We start from the raw sequence: 24,574 nt of genomic DNA, 5'->3' as shown, positions 1-24,574 counted from the left end.
CTCGATTAGGCAGCAGATGCTCGACTCTCATTTACACCCCTATCCATAACTATGGCACTGGCTTAATCAAAATTGGACATAAAATGAGTTTTTTTAGTATAACGATAGAATTATTAAAGTGCCTTAAATCAAATAAACAATTATTTGGTCCCAAATGATTGTGACCATAGGCCAGAGCTCAGACTCCATGCATACTTAAAAATCTCATGACATTATTTTTATTTTACTTAATGTATTAAATTAAGTAAAATAAAAACTTTAGGTATTAGATGTGTAAATAACATGAAATATAGTGGTTAGAATTTAAAAAAAAAAAAAACATGAAATATAGTGGTATGCACATAAATCCCCTAAAATGTAAAGCCTCTAAGGCTATCAACTCAATGTATTTTTATAAATGATAAGTATTTAAAATTATTAATTTATTTTATTTTTAAACTTTAGTGACAATTATAAAAAGGGATTTTTACATACATACCACTTTATTTGTTACATATTACATATTTAACACCTAATTCTTAAATATTACACTCCTACCACATATTCTCTATTTTTACAACAAAATTACCACTCCGTTAACAGCGATCTCACTCCGTTTTTTTTTTCCTTCCCGCCTGTGATTTTCGCGGGAGAGCAGAAGTTTCAGCGAAAACTTCTGTATAAACAAAAGAAGAGAGAATTCAACTGTAACTAGAAACAAGCTGATATCACATTGTTCTGCTTTACCTCGAAGTGGCAGAACTGAAATCGTAAAACATAATTAATTAATACTCAGAAGACTGGGAATGAGGGCATATATCTGATCACAAGAAGTTAAACCCTAAAATGCCACAGAAAGAAGGGGATCGAGGGGAGCTAAGAATCGCTTCCATCGGCATTAATCAAAACATTAAAGAAATATTAATAGAAGAACCAAAGTCAACGACGCAGATAAGTAAAATAGGAAAGAAAAAGAAAAAAGAAAAAAGTGAAACAATGCTTCAACAAAGAACAAAGAGATCAAAAAGGATAAAATCGTAGAGAATTAAGCTGCTAGAAAATCACACGGAATTAATTACGAGATACGCCAAACCTAGCTAGCTAGGAGCCGCTTGTGCTCATCGTATTGTTCCTCTCGCTCCCTCCGCCACCACTGTGATGCTGCTGATGATAATGATGATGATGTGTAGTCGTCGCCGTTGCTTCATGACCCGATCCGACAGGTCGGTACGAGTTGAGCGCCGCCAAAATCCCCAAATGCCCCTCGGCGCCACTGCTGCCGGAGCCGAGGCCGAGTTGCTGCCCGGGAAGCAAAGCCATGGGAGCCGCATGAAAGTTCATGAAGTGGAGACCAGCTGACATCGATCCGCGAAACATTGTCGACACCCCCATATGAGAGAATTCGCTGGCTATGGCATTCCTAACGAATTCGGACGGAATGAGAGAAGCGTTTGACGGAGTGGTACTTTTGTTATGATAATAGTATTTAGGTGGTATTAATGTAATATTTAAGAATTAAGTGTTAAATATATAATATGTAACAAATAAAGTGGTATGTATGTAAAAATCCCTTATAAAAAATGGCTCCTATAATATTTCGCCCCTTGTGAGTGAGCGGTGAGATTATTTATTCTTTAAAGAACGATGAGAAAAAGCACAGTGAAAGCTACCTTGAAAACAATGTCGTCTTCCTCCTCTCTCCTAACCATCCTCGGCCTCCTCCTCTCCACATTCCCTCCGCTAACCAACTCCGATTTGCCACCTCTCTACCCCAAAGCAGCGCTCCCCACCGAATCCGGCTATCTCCCCATCAACACCTCCTCCTCGGCCGCCCTCTTCTTCGCCTTCTACGAAGCCCAAAAACCCCTCTCCCCTCTGGCCTCCACCCCACTCCTCGTCTGGCTCCAAGGAGGCCCCGGCTGCTCCTCCATGGTCGGAAACCTCTTCGAGCTCGGCCCCTGGCTCATCTCCGATGACCTCCTTCTAAGCCCCAACCCCTTCTCATGGAACCGCCGCTTCGCCCTTCTCTTCATCGACAGTCCCCTCGGCACCGGCTTCAGCTCCGCGTCCTCCCCCGTTTCGATCCCTGGCGAACAACCCACCGTCGCCGCCCACCTCTTCTCCGCAATCCAATCCTTTCTCTCCTCCCATCCCCTTTCCTTCCGTTCCCGCCCTCTCTTCCTCACCGGCGAAAGCTACGCCGGCAAGTACGTTCCTGCCGCCGCCTACCACATCCTCCGCCAAAATCCCATCTTTCCGCCTCCCCTCCGCATCAACCTCGCCGGAGTCGCCATTGGTAATGGACTGACTCACCCGACGGCTCAAATCGGCACCCACGCCTCCGCCGCTTACTTCGCCGGTCTAATCAACGATCGGCAAAGGGCGAAGCTCGAAGATCTACAAAACGATGCCACCGCGCTCGCGCGGGCGGGCAAGTGGTTGGAAGCCGCCGACGCGCGTGGGCTAGTTCTCGAGTGGCTTCAGAACGCCACCGGCCTGGCTACGCTCTACGATCTGACGAAGAAGAAGCCATACGCAACGGCGAAGCTGACTGTTTTTCTGAACAGGGAGGAGGTGAAGGCGGCGCTTGGGGCCAAAAAGGAAACGACTTGGGTGGAATGTAGTAAGGCCGTGAGCCATGTGATGAAGAAGGATATAATGAAAAGCGTGAAGTTCATGGTGGAGGAGGTGGTGAAGAACAGTCGCGTGCTTCTGTATCAGGGAATTTTTGATCTGAGGGATGGGGTCGCGTCAACGGAGGCATGGATGAAGGAGATGAATTGGGAGGGTATTGGAAGCTTTTTGGATGCGGAGAGGAGAGTTTGGAGAGTGGAAGGAGAGGTTGCAGGGTACTTGCAGAAATGGGGGAATTTGACTCATGTGGTGGTTTCGGGCGCCGGACATCTTGTTCCTGCTGATCAGGGGCGGAGCACGCAGGCGATGATTGAGGGTTGGGTACTGAAAAGCGGAGATTTTGGCGAAGAAGAAGAAGAAGAGAAGGATTTTAGCTTAAGGAGATCAGAGTGAAAATTGTAAGGTCTGCTTTGTATCCTGAGCCAAAATGTGAGTTTGGATCCTGAGCCAAAATGTGAAGCTATTGAACCAAGTCAAGAGTATCTGTTTTGTTACCTCCTACTTTAGGAAGTAGTATCAGATGTCCAGATGGTTATGATTGATTCCTAAATGTAACATAAGCATGGAACTTAAGGGCACAATAGCTGCATGCCTAACGATCACAAAGGCTCTCGATCCAGGGAATGACAGTCGTGACAGATTCAAAGGCAATGGCCATGACTTTTTTTAAGGGTATTGTAGCTTCTTCCATGTCTAATAAAATTTTATATAGACCCACCTCATTTTGATCTGTTGATTCTCTGAGCTTTAACTATCAACCAAAAAGTCTTGAATTTGAATATTGAGTATGTGATGTGCGTGAATTTGACTTAATTGACCTAAACATCTCCCCAAAAAAACTTTTATGCATATATCATTTCATTTTGAAATTGATGTAACAAGTTTATAGGAGGTTCTTCTACCTCATTATTTTCATATAAAATGATGCTTGTAACAGAGGGTTTGTTGTAGGTAGCACAACCCTACGCTTCTGACTCCTACGGGTTGCTCTCGTTGTGTGAAAAAATTATTACGTTTGGTGTCCGAACGTGTCTGTTCGGAGGCCAATCCGGACATGTCATTGTCACCCAATGCACAATGTATTGAATGATGTGGTGCATTCGAATTGGCCTCCGTATACGTTTGGGCTCTGCATAGAATTATCTCTTCGTTGTGGGTATTGGCCAAATGAATTTATGAGACTTTTTGGCACTATCTGAAAGTAGACAACTCCATGCCAAGTTTGTATTTTTCACACATTATTGCCTAAGTTTCAAAGGTTTCTTGAGATCAACTGCAACTCTAGTAAGCTTCTATAGAATTGTTATGATTTAAAAAGGAGAGTTTACATCAAAATGATGGTCAATTTAACTTGTTCATTTTGTGTCAATTAAATGTCTATATAATTGTCATTGATTAAGCAAACTTAGAACATATCTGTCAACAATTTTCAACAAATATAATAATATATTTAATAATAATAATTTTTAATTATCTAAAAGCAAAAAACTCAAAGATATAAATACTAATGTGATGAAATAATGCTTTAAATTTCAGAATAATTATGAAATTGACTAACCAATTAAAGATAGGGGCGGATGCAATATGGAGAGAGAGAGAGAGAGAGAGAGAGAGGGGGGTTCTATGAGATTAAACTTACTATTTGAAGAGAGTTTAGCCTAGCACTAATTGATTGTTTTAGGTCACAAAAGCCATACGCAACGGCGAAGCTGACTGTTTTTCTGAACAGGGAGGAGGTGAAGGCGGCGCTTGGGGCTAAAAAGGAAACGACTTGGATGGAATGTAGTAAGGCCGTGAGCCATGTGATGAAGAAGGATATAATGAAGAGCGTGAAGTTCATGGTGGAGGAGGTGGTGAAGAACAGTCGCGTGCTTCTGTATCAGGGGATTTTTGATCTGAGAGTTGGGGTAGCGTCAGCAGAGGCATGGATGAAGGAGATGAATTGGGAGGGTATTGGAAGCTTTTTGGATGCGAAGAGGAGAGTTTGGAGAGTGGAAGGAGAGGTTGCAGGGTACTTGCAGAAATGGGGAAATTTGACTCACGTGGTGGTTTCCGGCGCCGGACATCTTGCTCCTGCTGATCAGGGGCGGAGCACGCAGGCGATGATTGAGGGTTGGGTACTGAAAAGCGGAGATTTTGGGGAAGAAGAAGAAGAAAAGGATTTTAGCTTAAGGAGATCAGAGTGAAAATTGTAAGGTTTGCTTTGTGGAAGTGCAAACTAGAGAATGAATTCATAAAATACTTCTTCCCACTTTCTAGTTAGCATTAGATGCATAAATGGTGATGAGATGGGTCTTGCTCGCATCTATCAGATTACTTGTTAAATTTGTGAGGGTAAAAAAAAATCTAAGATAGATTATCTAAACATGGCGGGTAAACTTTTATCATTATAAACTTAAATTGAGATTTGATTAGGATTTGGCACTGAAAGAGAATAATTTGTGAAATAATTATATTTATTTTGTGAGATATCTGTGAAATAAATTTTCAAGGTACCCTTCAAACACATTCACAGCTTAGACGTTACTGTGGGCATGCCCTTCTGGTGCCTTTTAAATTGGATCCTGAGCCAAAATGTGAAGCTATTGAACTAAGAGCATCTATTTTGGTACCTCCTACTTTAGAGAGAGAGAGAGAGAGAGAGAGAGAGAGAGAGAGAGGAGAGGGAGGGCTTCTATGAGATTAAACTCACTATTTGAAGAGAGTTTATCCTAGCACTAATTGATTGTTTTAGGTCACAATGTGTATTAATCTATTTATCAAAAAGTGATTAAAAGAGATTAAGCATGCATAGAGTGAGGATATAAATTAGTTTTTAAATTGAGGATGAATTCTATCCCTTTTTTTTTGTGCACATTAGCTGAGTCTATTCCATGAGAAATGAAGGATACAAAATTTAAAGAAGCTTGGAGTAAATTTTGGTTGACTAAGAGTAACATCAGCATACTAGTCAGATGCATGAACACGTAATCATAATTAACAGTATTTGGCTAATGTCATTCACACTATATGTGCTAAATTAAATGGCAAAAACTAATCTGAAGGCCTCATGAATTTTAAAAACGCATTGGACTTAAATATAGTGTTTTCAACAGTCTATACCTGAGATCGGGTCTGCACCCGAGTGGTCGACGGAAGAAATTCCTCCCATCTCACCCGGGCTCGAATCCCCTAACTGTCCCCCCCCAAATATATACTATAAAGTTGCTTTAAGAAGCAGTAAAAAAATCGCCTCAAACGAAGCTTAAGAGTAACGTCAACTATAGCTGTCAGATGAATGAACACGTAATCAGAATTTACAGAATTTGGCTAATGTCATTCACACTATAGGTACTAAATTACATGGCAAAAACTAATCTGAATGCCTCATGAATTTAAAAAGGCACTGGACTTAAACATAGTGTTTTCAAAAATATGAACAAACGCAAGCACAATCTATACCTCACAGACATGTATATTTATCCTTCTCTGAAATATATTTTCTATCTACAAAAAAGAAAAAAAAAGAGGAGGTATGCCTGGAAAATTTCATAGGCAAAAATGGCTGGAAAATCTTTCACTAGCAGAAAGGAGTATGGCCACAAAATCTTACACAAAATTGAACACTTGCTAGGAAAAAATTCATGAACTACCTTTAGAAATAAATTCAAGCATCCAAGCCATGAAGGAATGCAAACTAGAAAAGCTGTGGAATGCTCAACAATTCATAATACACGTAAAAGGAGAATTAATGCTGAGTCAAAAGTACTCTCACTGATAACCAGCAGCAGCTGAAACTAACAGCTAATCAGAATCAGATAAATTGGAACTTTCTGATTGTCTAACGTTTCTCTTTGCTGCAAGGGGCCTCTTATGGCTTGTAGATGTTTCGCCGTCCGAAAATATCAGTTTAGCCTTGGCAAGCCTCTCCTCCAGCTCCTCCGTGCTGAATTCATCACTTCCTCCAAGCTCATCAAAACCTACCTGGAACACACACATTTGGAATCAAATATACAACAAAGAGAAAAGGATTTTATGTGAAAAACCAAGTTTTTTTTTTTTCCTAAGCGTACCACGTAATCATCAACTTTGGCATTCTTTACAAGAGCAAGGGTTGGAAGCACAACAATCCTAAGCCTCTCAGTCAGAAATGGACTTTTTTCTGCATGAACCTTAAGAAAACGAGTCTCCAGATGTTGCTGTGCAAGAATATTTAAGTGTTTGTCCATAACCTACATGGAATAAGCAGGGCTTTACTCAATATTAGCTGAAAGATTTCAGGAGAAATTTAACCAAGCAAAACAGAAACAGAACTGAAATATTTTTTTACATTGAAATGTTCAACTTGAAATTCAAATACACATGTTGAAACTTGACGGCATATGTCATAACTTCCTAAATAAGCTTTAAGTCAGCATAATAACATAGCTACAGGGAAGAACAGCAAGCATTTGAAGGAGCTGGATTTAAGGATACGATTTACATTAATTAACTCATTAGGGCTATTTGGCTACAAGTAGGTTTCAGCAAATTCTGTAAGTCTATATTGAGCAAATCTTGAGAGGATTAAAACCTAAAAACCATTTGGCATGACAGCAGTTAAATCTTACTGAGTTTTGATAAATGATTTGGCTGTTTATTTCATGATTTATGATTTGTGAGAAGAAAAAACCTTAAATTTGTTAAATCCAATGAATGGTGGCCTGGTGGGATATAGAAAATTCTAAATTTAATCAAGAAAGGAGCTAAAATATGAAATTATCAAAACGGCAAGATGTAAAATCTCTAAAAATCTATTTGCCAGGGTTTGAGCCAAATCTTGCTTAAATTCCACCTAAAATATAATAGCAAGCAACCCACCCCTAAGTTGTTAACCTGCATTCGAGCGGGAACCATATTTTGGTAATATTCCAACTTCTTATAATGTTGCATGGGTAGCAATTAGCAAGGAAAGCAACAATCTGAAGAGGCATTATATTATAAAAAAAAAAAGAGAAAAAGATGAAGACTGCTTACAGATTGAATAGGTGCTAATAATAGAAACACTACAAAGCAATTTTAGAAGGGTTACAGCGCACATTCAGGTGCCAAGATTTGGTAATTCCTTTGTAGCATTGGCCTTAGAACTAAATGGTAATTCTATGGATTGCACTGACCAGCAATGAATAAACATTTGAACTTTTTGCATAATAGGGATATGCACTAGTAGCCCATGCAAGTGATATTTCAATTGACTAGTCTTGGCGTGATAGTTGCTACTTCAATAATGCTTTGTGAACTATTATTTCAGAAACCTATCCATAGAGCTTTAATAGAAGTTGCATAGAACAAATTTTTACCTTGGAATTGAGGCAGGAAAAAATGGTCAAAATCATAAGTGTGCCAAAACTTCGAAGAATTATAGAGATTGCTGAAAATAATTTATAATAGTTATCTAAGGCTCCACATAAACATAATTACTAGCTTTGAACAAACATTAGGGGTTCTGAGAAAAAAAAATTATATTTGCCCAAAATTTAAGGTCAGAAATGATTGTTTTAACCAGTTTTACAAGATTTCTCAGAAGCTAAAACAAGAATTATAATTTAAAAAAAAAACTTAAAGAACAACAAATACTTGGTCACCACTCAGAATTTTATTTACAAGGAACTTTGATGATTAAAATCTGAAGCTTGATCCTACCTAAAAAGAAGCTGAAGAAAAGTCGGAAGGAAAAAATATAGAATACTCCATGTCCTTTGTTGGACTAAATTTGGCCCCTAACATAGAAGTTTACAATGAATAAAATAGAGAATATATAACAATATCATAATAATAAAGGAAAGTTATATATTGCAGCATCTTCTTTAATTTAAAATCTACTAAATAAAATCTGAAGCATCCACCACAACAATTTGAAGGACAGCCTTCCAATAAAGCAGGGATAGTATCCTCCGCCACACCAATCTTTGGGCTGCCATTCCTTCTCGAGCAAATACCTGTAGAATCTCATTCATTGTCGCAGCTCTCCATTCATCAAAATATGATGCCTATGAGCTGTCATGCCATAACGTGAAAAGGTGAAGGGGGCGAGCAACTATGACATTGAACATATTTCCCTTTTTGGGTAATTGCACAGTGAATGCATAGTAAGTTGATGTGAAATTTGGGTACATTTAACACATCGAAGAGGAAGAGACCATGGGAGGGAGAGAACTCCTCTGCTAGATACAGACAGATAAAGGGTATTATATTTAGCAACTAAGAACTCCTCTGCTAGTAAGTTGAAGGTCGAAGAGAAATTTAGCAACTAAGAACTCATTTTTTTGTAGCCAGACCTGTGGATAAGCTGCAAAATGTATGTAATAAAATAGCTCATCCTAACTTCCCAAAGGGTATTATATTAGTTTTAGATAGATGAAATATTCTTCTATGAAGAAAAATGCCGAAGCACAAAGTATATACAAATGAGATTTTTTACTTTCCTACAAGAAAGTAGAACAAAAAAATTCCTACATTGATTTAGCAGTCTCATGAAGCATGAATGTGGAGGCACTAGAAGATTCAAAACTATTAAGAATCCATATAAAAATGGCATAGTCATAATCTTGCCATTTAGAAAATTTAATAGTGCCGTGGTGAGCTGGAGGAGATGCATCAAGGAGTGAAATTTTATCATGAAAACCAACAAGAAAGCAATATGCCCTTGACCATGAAATAATTGGTACAATTAAACTTGATTGTGATACCGGTGATGAATTTGAGGCACAAGCGACTGAATGCATGCAATTCGAGGAGGCACGAGTGGTTGAGCAAGCAATCTAGGATGCTCGATAGTAGCGACTGAGCCATGAGTGGTCTAGTGGACGAGCGAGTGAGCACAAGAAGGTAGCAAACATGTGAGTGGGAAATGAGTGATATGGGCTAAACATCCAAGTGAGGAGCTTGTAGGCTTGTGGTGAGGGGAGCAAACGAGTGGGAGTAGGTCAGGGAGAAGAGTGATGGCTAGGATTTCTAGACTCTAATATCATGTTGAGTAAAAGAATCTCTAATATATAAAATAAGAGAACGGATATGATATACTAAGAATCACCAAACATATATGGACCACTAATAATAATAGAAGTACTTCCCTAAGATATATGATAACATTAATCAGAATCCATCAAAACAGGGATAAGCTTCTACATAAATTCAATTGACCATCGTTCATAAAGAAGCTTTCTTGTTCGATTTCAATGTTTTGCAATTGTCATGAATCATGATAAGCACACAAGCAGTTTACCAAGTCCTCTTGATTTATTTGACCTTGTTCCTTGAAGTAAAATAAGAAAACATCAAAAGAAGTCCTTAAACTTGCAAATTCCTAATTTTCTTCTGAATAAACCATCATACAAAGAAAGATCCGATACCAAAGTAGTTACCTTACAGGGCCAATTCCCTCGATAAAAATGGCATACAACCCGTTCGCTGGCCTTGACGGCGGCGAAGAAGTCCTTTTCGGAGATCTCGCTGTACTCTCCATGACCGAGCGACATCCACCCACTCCGTTTCTCCGCAATTTTCTTCATTTGCTGAAGCCTTCGCTCCCGCAAAGCCTCGAGATCGTCTAGGTCTAGCCGATCCAGCGCCGCGATCTCCTCATCAATCTTATCCTCCACCGCCTGCACCACACTAAGCACCTGCTTCTCCAGAACCTACGCCCGCATCATATTATTAATAAGGAAAATCAAAGAAGAACAAACAAATGAAAATTAAGGATTCATGTAAAAATCCAGACTTGCCTCCTTGATCTGAGACTCATCCATGCCTGAGATCGTTGGCAAACGAAGAGAATGAACGGTAAGGTGGTTTAGATGAGATCTACGGTGCGGTAGAAGTGCTCAGCTACGGCGGCCTGAAGTGGCTCGTAATGGTGGCCGGAAGAAGACGATTAGTAGGAGAAGAGCGGAGAGGAACGAAATTTCAGTATAAAACTACCGTTCCCTCCCATTGGTTTTAGGGCTGATATAAACTGAATTTTTTTCTTATAATTTTATAATTGCTAAATTTAGAGTTAGTTAGAATGTCTCATTAAAGTGAAATTTATTCCATTTTGATAGGAAAATAGCATATTTAAAAATATCTAAAGTTAAAATTATATTATTTTTTTATTGAATAAATTTGATAAGAAAATAAAAGAATTATTAATTTACATAATAAGTAGAAGAATATATTAATAATCTCTTGAATTTAATTAGTACAAAAATATCTTAAAAGCATAGAAAAAGTTATGATCTAAAGCTATCCCAAATGAAATCTTAATCTTCCATTGAGCTAACCCTTGTGGTGCTTTCTCTTAAAATATGTTTACTTGACCCCAGTTGCCTGAGGAATTATTTTGTGCAGACGTCGGACGCAGCTCTACATCCAGATGTCGTAGTATCGAACAGTACCGAGTGATACAAAGCCATGGTACTGAGCAATACTGAGTCGCAATACATTAAAAGGGTGACATGATGCATTTTTATTCTCCAGACGCATTCGGTGTTCGCACAAAATAATTTTTCCTTTACCACTAGTCAGGATCCTCAATCATACATAGGGCAAATGTCAAGCATAGGGATATGATCCAATCTTGTACATTTGGATCAAGTGTTGCCATTTTGAATCCTTGTTGGAATCTCTAAATCAAAGTCTGTATCACTTTTTTTCTGTAATAACACAAACTCTTAATTATCGATGTATAGTCTATTTTAGTCTAATGACATCACGATTTTGTCCAGTTGGTGTAATTTTCAAGATGCCACCCATCCTAGAATTGCTCTCACATGAGCACACTTAACATTGAAATTTCTTAATGAAATTCTATTCATTACATCGAAAGACATCTCGAAGTTTAAAAGTTTAACATATTTTACTTAAGGTCTCTCTCTCTCTCTCTCTCTCTCTCTCTCTCTCTCTCTCTCTCTCAATTTGCCCTAAACCCTAAACCCTAAGAAGCATATTTTTATCACTTATCTATGTTAGAATGTGAAAGTTGTAAATATTATATTATTCTAAGCTTTTAAAAGAAAAAAAATGATAAAAAATACAAAAGCATCCAAAAACTCTATTTTACCACAAAAGTTCTACAACTAATTTTGCAAAATAGCCTTACATTTCATCATATTTTTTGTACTTTTGACGTTAAATCACCTTCTCAAACCACAATTATAATTATGTCTAACCAAAAATAATTCTTCTAAGGAAATAAATATTATAAAATTTATGAACACTTTCGATCAACCACAAAACCAATCAAAATTTCATCAAAATCGAAATTAAGACTACGTTAGGAACAACTTTTTTACTATTTTTAAAGCAATTTTTTAGTGCAAAAATTTTCAATTCAAAAAAATTTTTGTAGTAAAAAGCTGCATTTAAAAGCAGTGAGTCAGCTGTCCCAAATAAAATCTAAGTGCTTCATTTGGAACAGCTTTTTTTTTTTCTTTTGTTGTTAGAAGTTGTTTTTTTTTCATCCACTATTTAAATTCTGCTCTATTAAAAGAAGCTTTTTAAAATTAAATTTAGAAAAAAAAAGTTATGAAAAAACTATCATTCAAATGTATAATATTTTTTACTCATTAATATTCCTTCCACAAAAATAATAATAATAAAAAATCCTAAGCCAAGCCTTGTCCTTTATTCACACCAACCTTTGCAATCTCCAACATATCTTCATTTAAACCATAAATAGCACTTCTAATTATAAAATTTAAACTATCAAACTATCCAATGCTATTTATTTGCAAATATATGATATAGATTTGATAAATGAAGTGGGAGATTATAAATTACAACATTTGAAGTTATAAATCTTCACAAAATCATTCAAAAAAAACTTGCAAATTATATTCAATTGGTAGACCTTTTGTTTATAAGGGTGAATGCATAAATATGATAATCATTAGGGTTAAATGTGAAAAAGAACTCATTCCTAAGAATTAAGTCAATTTTTTCAAATCTATAAATTATAAAGGGATAAAAAACAGAAAAAAATTATAGAAATTAAATGAATTTACTTGAGAAACATTGACTTATTACAAGCTAGAGTGATCATTTCATCACCTCTTCAACATAAAGACACAAATCTTAAAGCCTTAAAAGCTTAAGAAGACTCCCACCAAAAAGTAAACGCTAGCAACACATGCTTCACTTATATTCTTTCTCCCTCCAAAGATGAGGAGGTGAGCTAAGCTAATCATTTTGCTAGGTCAATAATATTTATTCTATATTATTGAATACATATACAGATTCCTCAAACCTTTGATACATTAAAGGGCTATGCTCACCTAAAAATCTCTTTTGCTTCGCATCTCCAATCCATCGAGGAAACTGGTGAGGCCCCTCATTGCATCAACTTTTCGCTCCAAAGCAGCGATGTAAACCACAGTTTCCTCGAAGAGCTCCTTTATGTCCATCTCTTCCGTGCCTGGCACCAGCTTCTTTAGAGCCCTCACCCTCTTGTCTATCTCCTCAACCGCTTCTTTATCAACCGTATCATCGATCGTATCTTTCCTTAGAGGATTAGAAAGGAGATGGAAATGCACAGGCAGACTCCGCTGACGGTCTTCATAAGATGGCATCATTGTGGTCTTGAGGAGCATCCTCATCCTTCTTCCCTCAACCTTGTTGAGACAATAGTGGACTCTATTGCTCTTGTTCTCCATCGATTTGATGAGAGAATAAAAAGGCGAGTAGTTAGATAATTGATAGAGATGGTAGGAGGTGGTAAAGAGATAGCACAGCTAGTGCTATTTATTTCAGCCTAAGTGTTGAAAGCCATGTAGAGCTGTCTAACATTTATGCATGGATGAGTTAGAAAAAAATAAAATAAAACTATGAAAGTTAATGCAAAATACTAAAATGAATACCATTTTGCAATGATTGCAAGATATTATTCATAAAAAAATTTTATAAGAAATTCCATCTGCTCAATCATGCAAGAAGCTGGTCATTATAATGAGTTAATAAAGCTTGAGATTAAGGGATAAAAGGCTTTATTAGAGTTAATCTCTATGTTAATGGAGTGATTAAGAGCTTAAAAATGGGATTAAGAGAACATAAGGAGACTAGTTAATTAAAGATGGGCATAGGGCGGCGTTTGGGCGGTCACAATTAAGCAGGCAGTGGGTGCACATGCCTCCACGACTGAAGCCTTGGAACCCATACCTCTTTCCATGTGCTTGCAGCAGCAGTTTTCTTCATTTTCCAATGAAAAATTAAACCCTAAAATATCAAAATTATATTTTAGTATACTCATAGGGGTGCAAACGAGTCCAGTAGAGCTTGAGTCAGAGATTTTTCGAGTTGAACTCGACTGCCAAATACCGAGCTCAAGCTCTAGAGCTCGAGTCGAGCTCGAGCTGGACTCGTCTCACATCGAGCAGCTCGTAGAGCACCGTCCTGAATAGGTTAGTAGTTGCGAACATCATCGTCCCCCTAGTTAGCATCATCCCGAGCTCCATCGTTGCCATCCTGGCCTCCATCATCGACATCTCGACCTTCGTCATCGCCCTTCCTAGCTCTGCGTCGACCTCCCTAGCTCTGTCGTCTCCCTCCCGACCTCTATCGTCACCCTCAGTCTTCACCCTCCCGAGCTCCGTTGTCGCCCTCCTGTCTCCCAAATTCGTTTTCCCGCTCGTCCTTCGTGAGCTACTCGATGAACTGTTGAGTCGAGCAGATGCCTGTTCGAGCTTGAGCTCGATAAGCCACCGAGCTCGAATTTGTGTTCGAGCTCAACTCGCAAGCTTGATAAGCTAGACTCGTCGTCGAGCCCCTTACTAAGTCGAGCTCGAGTTAGCTCACGAGCTGGCTTGACTCGAATGCACCCCTAATCGTAGAAAAGATACAACTCTGCAGCCTGCAGGTTCTTACTAAGGCTTCATTCGGAACGGTTTTCTTACTACTTTATAAAGCAGTTTTTTAGCACATCAAATTTTTAAACTAAAAGATTTGCATTACAAAGCTGTTTCAAAAATAATAAGAAAGCCGTCCCAGATAAAACCTGAGTGTAACTTTTTCAACTTGGCAATGCTATATATATTTTATTCTAAAATTTTCACAGAAAAATTATGTGTTTTCTATGTGCAATCGATCATATATTATGTAGGTGAATTTTCTATAAAATATCGAGACGATTAATTCTACATCTATCATCATGAGCCAGAGGTTTTTCGAGTCGAACTCGATTGCCAAATACCGAGCTCAAGCTCGAGCTTGACTCGTTTCACATCGAGCGGCTCGTAAAGCATCGTCCCGAATAGGTTAGTAGTTGTGAACATCATCGTCCCCCTAGTTAGCATCGTCCCGATCTCCATGGTCGCCATCCTGGCCTCCGTCATCGCCCTTCCTAGCTCTGTCGTCGACCTCCCTAGCTCTGTCGTCGACCTCCCTAGCTCCGTCGTCTCCCTCCCGACCTTTATAGTCGCCCTCAGTCTTCACCCTCCCGAGCTCCGTTGTCGCCCTCCTATCTCCCAAATTCGTTTTCCCGCTCGGCCTTCGTGAGCTACTCGATGAGTTGTTGAGTCGAGCATATGTTTGTTCGAGCTTGAGCTCGATAAGCCGTCGAGCTCGAATTTGTGTTCGAGCTCAACTTCAAGCTTGATAAGCTTGACTCGTCGTCGAGCCCCTTACTGAGTCGAGCTCGAGTTAGCTCACGAGCCAGCTTGACTCGAATGCACCCCTAATCATAGAAAATATACAACTCTGCAGCCTGCAGGTTCTAACTAAGGCTTCGTTCAGAATGATTTTCTTACTACTTTCTAAAGCAATTTTTTAGTACATCAATATTTTAAACTAAAAGATTTGCATTACAAAGCTGTTTCAAAAACTATAAGAAAGCTGTCCCAAATAAACATGACTGTAACTTTTTCAACTTGACAATGCTATATATATTTCATTCTAAAATTTTCACAGAAAAATTATGTGTTTTCTATGTGCAATCGATCATATATTATGTAGGTGAAGTTTTCATAAAATATCGAGACGATTAATTCTACATCTATCATCATGAATATTTTAGCACTCAATAATCTTATAAGTGTTGTTGCGTCTTGGAGTATTCGCGGCGGTAGAGAAATTCATAGTTTAACGTCTTAGCATTGTATGAAGATCCAGCACATAATCAGATAAATGAGAGAATATAGCGTTCATAAGAGACACCAGAGTTTTTACGTGGAAACCCTGAAAAAGGGGAAAAAACCACGGGGCCTGGCCCAGTTTGAATGAATCCACTAGTATTTGCAGTCGATTACAAATGAGGCCCTTCCTTGGGAGAAGGCCTTGGCTTGATGGTATAAATGTACATCATATAGAGCACATTACATAGTGGGAGTTACAATAATATACATGTTTGTTTTGTTGGAAAGGCCATAGTTGGCACAAGGTAGGGGTCTGAAAGACCCTAGTTGGTAGGAGATTGGGGTCAGGAAGTCCATTGTCTGGCGATGTAGGTCGGAAGGACCGTAGTAGGCGACAGAGGTCGTGAGGACCATAGTCGGCAGGAGATCGGGGTCTGAAAGATTGTTGTGTGGTGATGGAGGTCGGAAGGACCGTAGTAGGCGACGGAGGTCGGGAGGACCGTAGTCGGTAGGAGATAGGAGCCTGAAAGATCGTAGTAGAAGGATGGTACTTCGATAGAACTCCGGGCGTCAGGTGATGGCATGGTGGAGCTCGGGGCCTCAAGTGACTTTCCGGCGGAAGTCCGAGCTTCAAGTAGTAGCCTGGTGGAGCATAAAGTCTCAAGTGGTGGTACGACGGATGTCCAGGCCTTAGGTAGTGGTTCAGTGGAAGTCTGGGCCTCAGATGGTGGTACGGCAGAAGTCTGAATCTCAAGTGGTGTCCGGCGGAGCAACTGCTTCAGGCGATGGTCCGGTGGAGACGAGGGCCTTAAGTGATGGTTCAGCGGAGCAAGGGCATCATGCGGTGGTCCGGTGGAGGTGAGGGCCTTAAGTGATGGTTCGGCGGAGCAACGACGTCAGGAGGAGGTGAGGGCCTTAAGTGGTGGTCTGGCGGAGCAACAACGTCAGACGGTGGTCCGACGGAGGTGAGGGCCTCAAGTGGTGGTTCGACGGAGCAACACTCATCATAGAGTTTCTCTTTTCGTGTCATTTTCAACCCATAAAGAGATTTGCAAAATTATGATTTAAATGCATTGAACATATTATGTAAGCCCATATCATATTGGGGGGAATCGAAATAAAGCATAGTCTCTTGAATGGCCTTCACATGGCAATAATAATTAGTATTTTGATATTTGGAGGTTGTATGGAACAATAGAGCATGGAGATAGAGATGGGCCTAGTCAAGGTGGTATGTGTGTGTTGGACCATGGATTAATTAATTTATTAATTATATGCTCCATGATGGTGCATACTAACTCATAGGGAGATGAAGATCCAATCTTGTTGATAGTTATTAGTAATGTCGTGTGTTAGAATTGATACGTCATCATAAACTTATCTTGATCGAGCACGAATCTCAAGGCAAAATCAAGTAGGAAACTTCAAAAATTAATTATGGGATCATATGAACTCCGATTTCAGCAAACTTACTGTCGAACTGATCGTCTCGAAAATACGAACCCAACGACACCAAAATTAACTAATCTGAGCCCAAATGAGTCCAAATCAAGGACTCGAAGAGCTGTTGGAAGGTTCAAATAATAATTTGAGTTACCAAACAGTTTCCAAACATGACGTGCTTATAGTCAAATCGAGCGGCTCGACGAGACAAATCCAACGAGCCAAGATCACCGAATTCTGATATCATTAAGACCTTCAAATGCCTTATGAACGATCCACGATCAAGGGATTCAATATCGACCGTCCATTCAAACCACTCCCGATTCGCCCCTGATCTCTCACCTATTTACAGGCCATGCCACTCTATAAATCTATAGATATACCTCTCATTTCTCTTGTGAGGGGGGCCCCAAGCAAGAAAAGAAGGATAGGAGGGAAGAACTCCTCGACCACCTCCACCGGAATTCTGTCCAAGTGACGCTGGAATTCCGTCCGACCTCCAAGTGACGTCGGAGTTCTGCTTGAATACCATCTAAAGTCAAAATTCTCCTCGGCCTTCAACTGGCGTCAGACTTCTACCCGATGTCGGACCTCCGCTCATCTCCAAATTTATATCTGACACTGGGCTTCTGCCAATTGTCGGACTTTCACCAGACATCTACCTGATGTTAGATTTCTGTCCATTGATGGTCTTCTACTAGACGTCGTCTTTCTGACCTCTGTCGTAAGACTACGATCCTTCATACTTACGTCGCCCGTCGACTACAGTCCTTCTGGCCTCCATCGCCTGCCGACAACAGTCCTGACTAACGTCGCTCGCCGACTACAGTCCTTCTGACCTCCGTCGACCATCGACTACTGTCCTTCCAACTTACGTCCCACACCAACTATAGTCCTGCAGACCAAACACACACACATGAACAGCGATGTTTTGAATTATCACCATGTAATGCAATCTATAAGATGTACATCAAGCTAAGGCCTTCCCTTGTTGAAGGACCTCATTTGTAATCAACTACAATATTAGTGTATTCCTTTATACTAGGTCAGGCCCCGTTTGTTTTCCCCCTTTTTTAGGGGGTTTCAACGTAAAAATCTTGGAGTCTCATAAATTCTACACAATTTATTTCTTATCTGATTGCGTGCTGGATTTGACGTTAAACTTTATATTTCTCTACCGCCGCGAATACTCTAGGACGCAACAAGAATAGTCGTTGTGGTAGAGATGAAGTGTTTAATATCTTAGCATTATATGAAGATCTGATATCTACACAAATAAAAGAGGAATTACAAGGGACACCAGTATTTTTATGTAAAAAAAAAGGAAAAAATTATAAGGTTTATATAGTTGAAATGATTCAATTTGAGCATAAATTATAAATGATATCATTCCCTATTGTCAAGGAAGGTATTAAAATAATATAGTAGATACTAACTATAGATTATTGATTTATAATGAAATTTGTAGAAGTACTAGAGCATTTGAGGTGCCAATAAAAGTTTGTTTGTTGTTTATTAGATCATTCTCTTGTAAAAAGAGGATATAAGAAATAAATATGTTTAATATAACTCTTGATTTTGGCATTAGAAGCATGAATTTGGGTCAACAACTTGCAATTGTCTTATATGTGATGAAGTGTGTCAATACTGGTGGCAATTGTAATAACTTGTATTTTGACTTTGACAATTTTTTCTGGAGGCATTAAACTCCAAATCATAAACCGTCTTATCCATAGTATTTTGATTGCAGAATTTTACTTGCACATTTTTTTTCTTCATAATTTTTGGGTACCGATGAAAATCCTTGAGAATTTGGAACTAATTTGATTTTCAATAGTATAAAAAATTTACTAAAAAAATCATGTAAGTAAAATACTACCATCAAAATAATATGAGGAACATGGATTGCGATTTGGAATTATAAAGACTCCAGAAAAAAGTTGGCAAAGTCAAAATACGGGCTATTAGAAGCTCCCTCCCTCCTATCATCGGTGTTACTTTCGATCTAACAACAAAATGACGAGTCGTCGTGACTTCTGACCAGACACGAAGGAACGCCGTTGAACGAGGCAGAGTTTTATTGACTCGTTCAAAACTTTACCTCATGAGAGCGAAGCAGGCGAAGCCGATCGATAAGGTTTGAATGATGGGAGGAGAGGAAAAGCAAACCCTAGGCTTGTGGGACTATGACTGTGCGAGTGTAGGCGGACTGGCGGAGGCACAAGACAATGCTTGAGCGGGGGAATCTAATCAAATTCAGGTCAATTTCGGGTTAACGGGTATACCCATACCCAATACGATTTTTCAAATAAGTCGAATTTTAGAACTTAAATCCGACCCACTTGCTAAACAGATTAATTCTAACTCCAAATATTCGAATCAAATCCGAGTCTAATTTTTAAGTCGTGCCAAATATTGTAACCCTAGAAACAAACATGAGTAGCCTACCAAATTTAAGGTGGATATTTTTTTCCACCGGATTCGATTTGGTGCTCTTTGCTCATTTCTCACTCAACTTCAACCTCGCTATTGGAAAAGGCATAACCACTATGGACACAGCAGCGGCAGCCTCCGGCGATCCTCCGCCGGCTTCTGTTGTGAAAACCGTGCGGGTGGAGATAAAGGGACGTGTGCAGGGTGTAGGGTTCCGAGACTGGACGATGGAGAATGCGGAGGATCTTGGTCTCCGTGGCTGGGTCCGGAACCGGAGGAATGGCTCTGTTGAGGCCCTCTTCTCCGGAAGCCCCGACAAAGTAGAGGAGATGGTCGACCGGAGGTGCAGGATCGGTCCTCCCGCTGCTGCCGTCACCGCCATTACATCCTTCCCATCCAACGAGGATCCAGGCCTGGATTTCCATTACAAAAATACTCTCTAATGTTTTATTCTCTCTGGTATAATATTTGGTATTTTGCAAGTTTAGTTTGTTATTCCGTCTTTGATTTGGATGAAGAAATAATGTTACGTTATCTGCTGAAATTGGAGCTTGATTGTTAGTTTGTTCCTTATTTGATCTGTGTCTAAACTAGAATGAATTATATGATTCTCATATATAAAAAAAATCTGATTAGGTTGCGGAAGGAAGCGTATGAAGAAGCAAATTATATATTCAGAATAGGGAGGCTTTGAGAGTATTTGATTATTAAGCAGAGAAAAAGAAACTTAGCTATTTTTGAGAGCTTAATTTCCCAGATAGAAAATTGTGCTTTAATTCTGTTAATAACAGTATCATTCCATGATAGAGTAGAAATTCTCTGTAGACTATGGAGCAAGCACGTGGTATATTAAATACGGATGAGGAAAATTTATAAAATTTAAATTTAAATTTATTTTATTTTTTATAGGCATCATATGAGCTTAATGTGAAATGTGAAAACAAATGGCTTAAAATAATAGGTTATTGTTTTGTTTTGTGAATTATTGTGTTAGAAGCTGGTTTATATTAGCTTTATATCGATGAATTTAGTTTTCAGTTAAACAAATATGAGTTTCTGCCCCAACGGATAGATTCTTGGGAAAGGACAACAATGCTCAAATTTGTATTGGGACTTTGCAAATAAATAAGAACCAAGTTTTCAGAAGAGCTTCTGCAGGAAAATATGAATACCTATACCTTCCTCTCTGCAATAACAATTATAATAACAACATCAAACATTTATCCCAGTAGGGGGGGTCGGCTACAGCCTACATGAGTCCTTTTTCTTTATTGTATCCTATTAAGAGTCAAATTGTCATTTAAACCAAATAAAAAAATGTCATTTTTAATACTTTCTAACTAAGTCTTTTTAGGTATACGGTCTACCTCTACCTTTCTTAACATAGGCTGGATCTAATACATCTACTTTGGTCATCGGAAGGCCGGCGCTTTATTTGACCAAACAATCTTAGGCGACTCTCTAATTCTATCTGCCAGTGGAGCTACTCCAATCTTTTCACGTATATTCTCATTTCACATTATGTCTTGTAATGTAAAGCCACTCATCCACCTGAACATCATCATCTTTGCAACACTTAATTTTATACTTATCTTTTAATAGCCAAAATTTTGTGCCATAAAGTATTACAGGTTTCACCACCATCTTATAAAATTTTCCCTTAAGTTTGAGGGGTACTTTTCTATCATACAACAGACTCGGTGCATTCCTCCACTTCAACCAACCAATTTGAATTCTATAAATAATATCCCCATCTATTTCACCATAGCTTTGAACAATAGACCCGAAATATCTAAAACGTACACTATTTTTAATGACTTGATCACCCAAAGTCACAATCCCAAAACTAGATCTATTACTGCTAAAATTACACTCAATGTATTCAATTTTAGATCTACTCAAACAAAAATCTTTAAACTCTAAGATTAACCTCCATAATTCAAGTTTTCCCTTAACTCCCTCTCTAGTCTTATCAATAAGAAGAATATCATCAGCAAAAGCATACACCAGGATACATCCTCTTGCAAATGTCTTGAGTTGCAAAACATATACCATCATAAATACTTATACCTTACTCCCATAGGGGCATTAATAAGAGTTGGCTATGGTACTTCAAAAATCCGTATGTGTAGTTTTGTGAATGGTCTTAGGTTGCTATTATAATTTTTAAAGTTCTAGGGTTAAGTTTATCATTTTAGATTTGCTCTAAGGGCTGGTTCTATAATTCTTCTCAAGCCTCCAAGACTTAAAATTTTATTTTTTAATTTTTATTTTTATTTTTATGAGAATAATATGACTCTTAACTAGACACAATGGAGAAAAACGATTCATGTAGCCATCCCATGTAGTGGGATAAAGACTTGATGTTGTTGTTATTGTTGTTGAAATTTTATGAGAATAAAGAACGATAATAGTCTACACTTTATTGAACCAAACATAAAAAAAATAATTTCTATGTATCTATTTTGCTGGAAATCAAATAATTTAGAATACATTTTTTTACCTTACTCAACATTTTGAAAATACACACATGTATAATGCTTTCAATTGAGCACCTCCTTAATGTTTGTTGTTGGAATGTGGTCTACACTTTGTCATTGTCTGTAGTTTATTCTTATTTTAAGGCTATTTTAGGGGGAGATTGTTTGGCTTGTTAGATCAAACGTAAGTCAATAAGGCCAACCTCCCATCCCAAAGTCCCATGTCAGACGTTTTGCTATCATTGAAAGGAGACAAGCAATTTAGCACCTTTTGAGTTTGTATTTTCATCTCCAGGCATTCTCTCATGGTGTTGTTTTTAATGCTGCCCCAATCTGAACCAAAGATTAACATAATAATAGTTTATTAATTTTAGTTTCCTTTGGCCAGATCTAAATATCAACATGAGGCCTTCAATGTTTTCTTCTTCTTTTGAATCCAGAAAATATTATTGACTAGTCTTGGGTTGATTATCGTTGCAATGTTAGGAGAGGAGAAAGAGTAAGGGAAGAAAATTTATTGATGGATTATCTTATCTTCTTCTTTTATATATTATTTCAAAAGAGGTGGTCCCTGCTCAAAATGTTAGCCCTTTGCAAATGGGGCTTTCCTTAGTTTTATGAATGGAGAGTCCATGAGAAGGTGGATAATGTTCTTTGTAATCATGAATTAGGAGAGAGCATGTATTAGGAAGTATGGATCAAAGAGGGATTAAAATTGATCAGATATTCTAGTGGTCAAATATAATTTCAATATAAAAGCTTAAGCAAATAGGTGAGGGCCTTAAATATCTTTCCCTTACTTGAAAGTTTTCCGTATTGAGCATCACTCTCCCTCAAACATAAGTTTTTTAACATTATCAATTGTCGTGCAACAAGAACTTTGGTCAACAACATGAAAACATTGTAGGAGTTGCATACTCTTGAACTATCTCGGTCATGATAGAAGGCGCCAAGATTTTTAAGTGTTATGAACTACACGCAGAGGTGTCAACTTTTGACATGACCCGAAACACGATCCGAACCCGACCTGGAAAAATCCGGGTTCGGGTTGACCCATCAACCCGAAATTGACACGAAAACTCATTTTTGACCCAAAAACCCGATATTGACCTGTTTTTTACAAGAAAACCCGAGATTGACCCAATCTTGACCCGAAAATTAGCAATTTTGGGTCAACCCTGGGTTATTCGTGTCGGGTCAGGTTGACCCGGACCCGAATCGGGCCGGGGTCGGGTCCAGAAACCTGACCCGTTTTTAAAAATGGGTCGGGTTCGGGTTGACCCGAATAGTGTTGAGTCAATTCCGGGTTCGACCCGAACCCGACCCGTTGACCCGAATTGACACCCCTAACTACACGAACCACATAATATTAGCCAAAACATTAATTATGATACCGCTTTTAAGGAGTTTGAAACCAAATTAAGGATGACCAAGTTGACTTGATAAAGAATAGTCAAATCCAATTTTAATCCACAAAATTAAGTCAATAGGTGAGTGCCAATCATTTAGTATTTCTATATTGGCCTATTTTTTATTTATCTATTGTGATATTATACTTAGTACTATCATAGCCGCCCTATGTTGCACCAATACTCCTATTTATGAAGGCGTGCTGTATCCGATATACTGATACACGGATACGCCTCCTATACGCCACTGATATATGTCGGATACACCAAAGCCGCATCCAATTAAAATACTATTTAATTTCAAAAGGACACGCTTATCCGATACGCGTGTCCATTGAAAAATAAAAAGAAATAAAAAAAAGACGCATCGTATTTACTTCCGGGGCTGCGAGCAAGGTTCTCTCATTTTCGAGATAGATTTGAGTCTCTTGATGATGAGAATATTAGAAATTACTAATCTTTCACTTGATGAGCCTGAATTAGATTCTATGATATTTATTGAATATGATATAAAAGTTCAAAGACAAACCAATGAAGAAGCTAATCATATCATTCCTTTTATTGAATAGTTGAAACTTCATGTGCTAGATAATTTATGTTTATGCTTTTATTGTTGTACTAGACATTTAATGCTTTCTTATATTTTGATATTATAAGCTACAAGGCTACAAATATTATTTTTTTTTTATTTTATAATTTCAAATATTATGCTTTGATTGTTTTCTTAATTTTTATGTATGATTTATAAATTATAATGCCGTGTCCGCGCCGTACCCGTATCCTATATTTTTAAGAATTGACGTGTCCCGTATCCGTATCGTGTCGTATCCGTGTCGTCGTATCCGTATCGGTGCAACATTCATAGGCCTTACAAAAATGAGATTGTGGGTTTTCTATTATGGCCAAGATATAAGATGCTCATTTTTATTACTTAATATAAAATACTTTTATTCGACACAAAAGATATATTTCTATGTATATATACTTATGATATGTGTAACATAAGATACATTCAGTTAATTTCAGGCAATAGATAGTTAGGTTCATCTAAACTTTATTCAAATATTTTCTTTCAACCGAAATATAGGGTGCATTAAATTCAAATCTATTTTTTTTTTCTTTGGGTCAATTATAC

At 38.3% G+C, this 24,574-nt stretch overlaps 5 protein-coding genes across 5 annotated transcripts; 3 read left to right on the top strand and 2 right to left on the bottom strand.

The window, feature by feature from the left end:
- Positions 1 to 1,806: 1,806 nt before the first annotated feature.
- LOC110104236 (serine carboxypeptidase-like 50) lies at positions 1,807 to 5,037 on the top strand (the record flags this gene model as incomplete). Its single annotated transcript, XM_020833252.2, is given in 2 exon segments — positions 1,807 to 3,016; positions 4,810 to 5,037. A coding segment is annotated over 1 exon segment (1,200 nt), but the record flags the coding sequence as incomplete, so codon positions are not given.
- Positions 3,684 to 4,799, top strand: LOC114579188 (serine carboxypeptidase-like 50). The gene is made up of 2 exons (XM_028693087.1): positions 3,684 to 3,769; positions 4,295 to 4,799. The coding sequence occupies exons 1-2, from the start codon at positions 3,684 to 3,686 to the stop codon at positions 4,797 to 4,799; spliced, it is 591 nt and encodes a 196-aa protein (XP_028548920.1).
- Positions 5,038 to 6,223: 1,186 nt separating the features above from the next.
- LOC110104189 (thioredoxin domain-containing protein 9 homolog) lies at positions 6,224 to 10,566 on the bottom strand. The gene is made up of 4 exons (XM_020833181.2): positions 10,356 to 10,566; positions 9,996 to 10,268; positions 6,666 to 6,824; positions 6,224 to 6,576 (listed from the first exon to the last, which is right to left on the bottom strand). The coding sequence occupies exons 1-4, from the start codon at positions 10,377 to 10,379 to the stop codon at positions 6,397 to 6,399; spliced, it is 636 nt and encodes a 211-aa protein (XP_020688840.2). The 5' UTR covers positions 10,380 to 10,566; the 3' UTR covers positions 6,224 to 6,396.
- Positions 10,567 to 12,884: 2,318 nt separating this feature from the next.
- LOC110104238 (transcription factor PAR2-like) lies at positions 12,885 to 13,262 on the bottom strand. Its single transcript, XM_020833257.2, has one exon. The coding sequence runs from the start codon at positions 13,260 to 13,262 to the stop codon at positions 12,885 to 12,887; it is 378 nt and encodes a 125-aa protein (XP_020688916.1).
- Positions 13,263 to 19,666: 6,404 nt separating this feature from the next.
- Positions 19,667 to 20,191, top strand: LOC110104228 (acylphosphatase). Its single transcript, XM_020833240.2, has one exon. It carries the CDS (start codon positions 19,667 to 19,669, stop codon positions 19,991 to 19,993), a length of 327 nt encoding a protein of 108 aa, XP_020688899.1. The 3' UTR covers positions 19,994 to 20,191.
- The last annotated feature ends 4,383 nt before the right edge of the window (positions 20,192 to 24,574 follow it).

This window comes from Dendrobium catenatum, unplaced genomic scaffold (assembly GCF_001605985.2).
Source record: "Dendrobium catenatum unplaced genomic scaffold, ASM160598v2 fragScaff_scaffold_231, whole genome shotgun sequence".
Classification (NCBI taxonomy): Eukaryota; Viridiplantae; Streptophyta; class Magnoliopsida; order Asparagales; family Orchidaceae; genus Dendrobium; species Dendrobium catenatum.
Note: the sequence above shows the minus strand (reverse complement) of the source record. Positions and strands in the feature narration are given on the sequence as shown.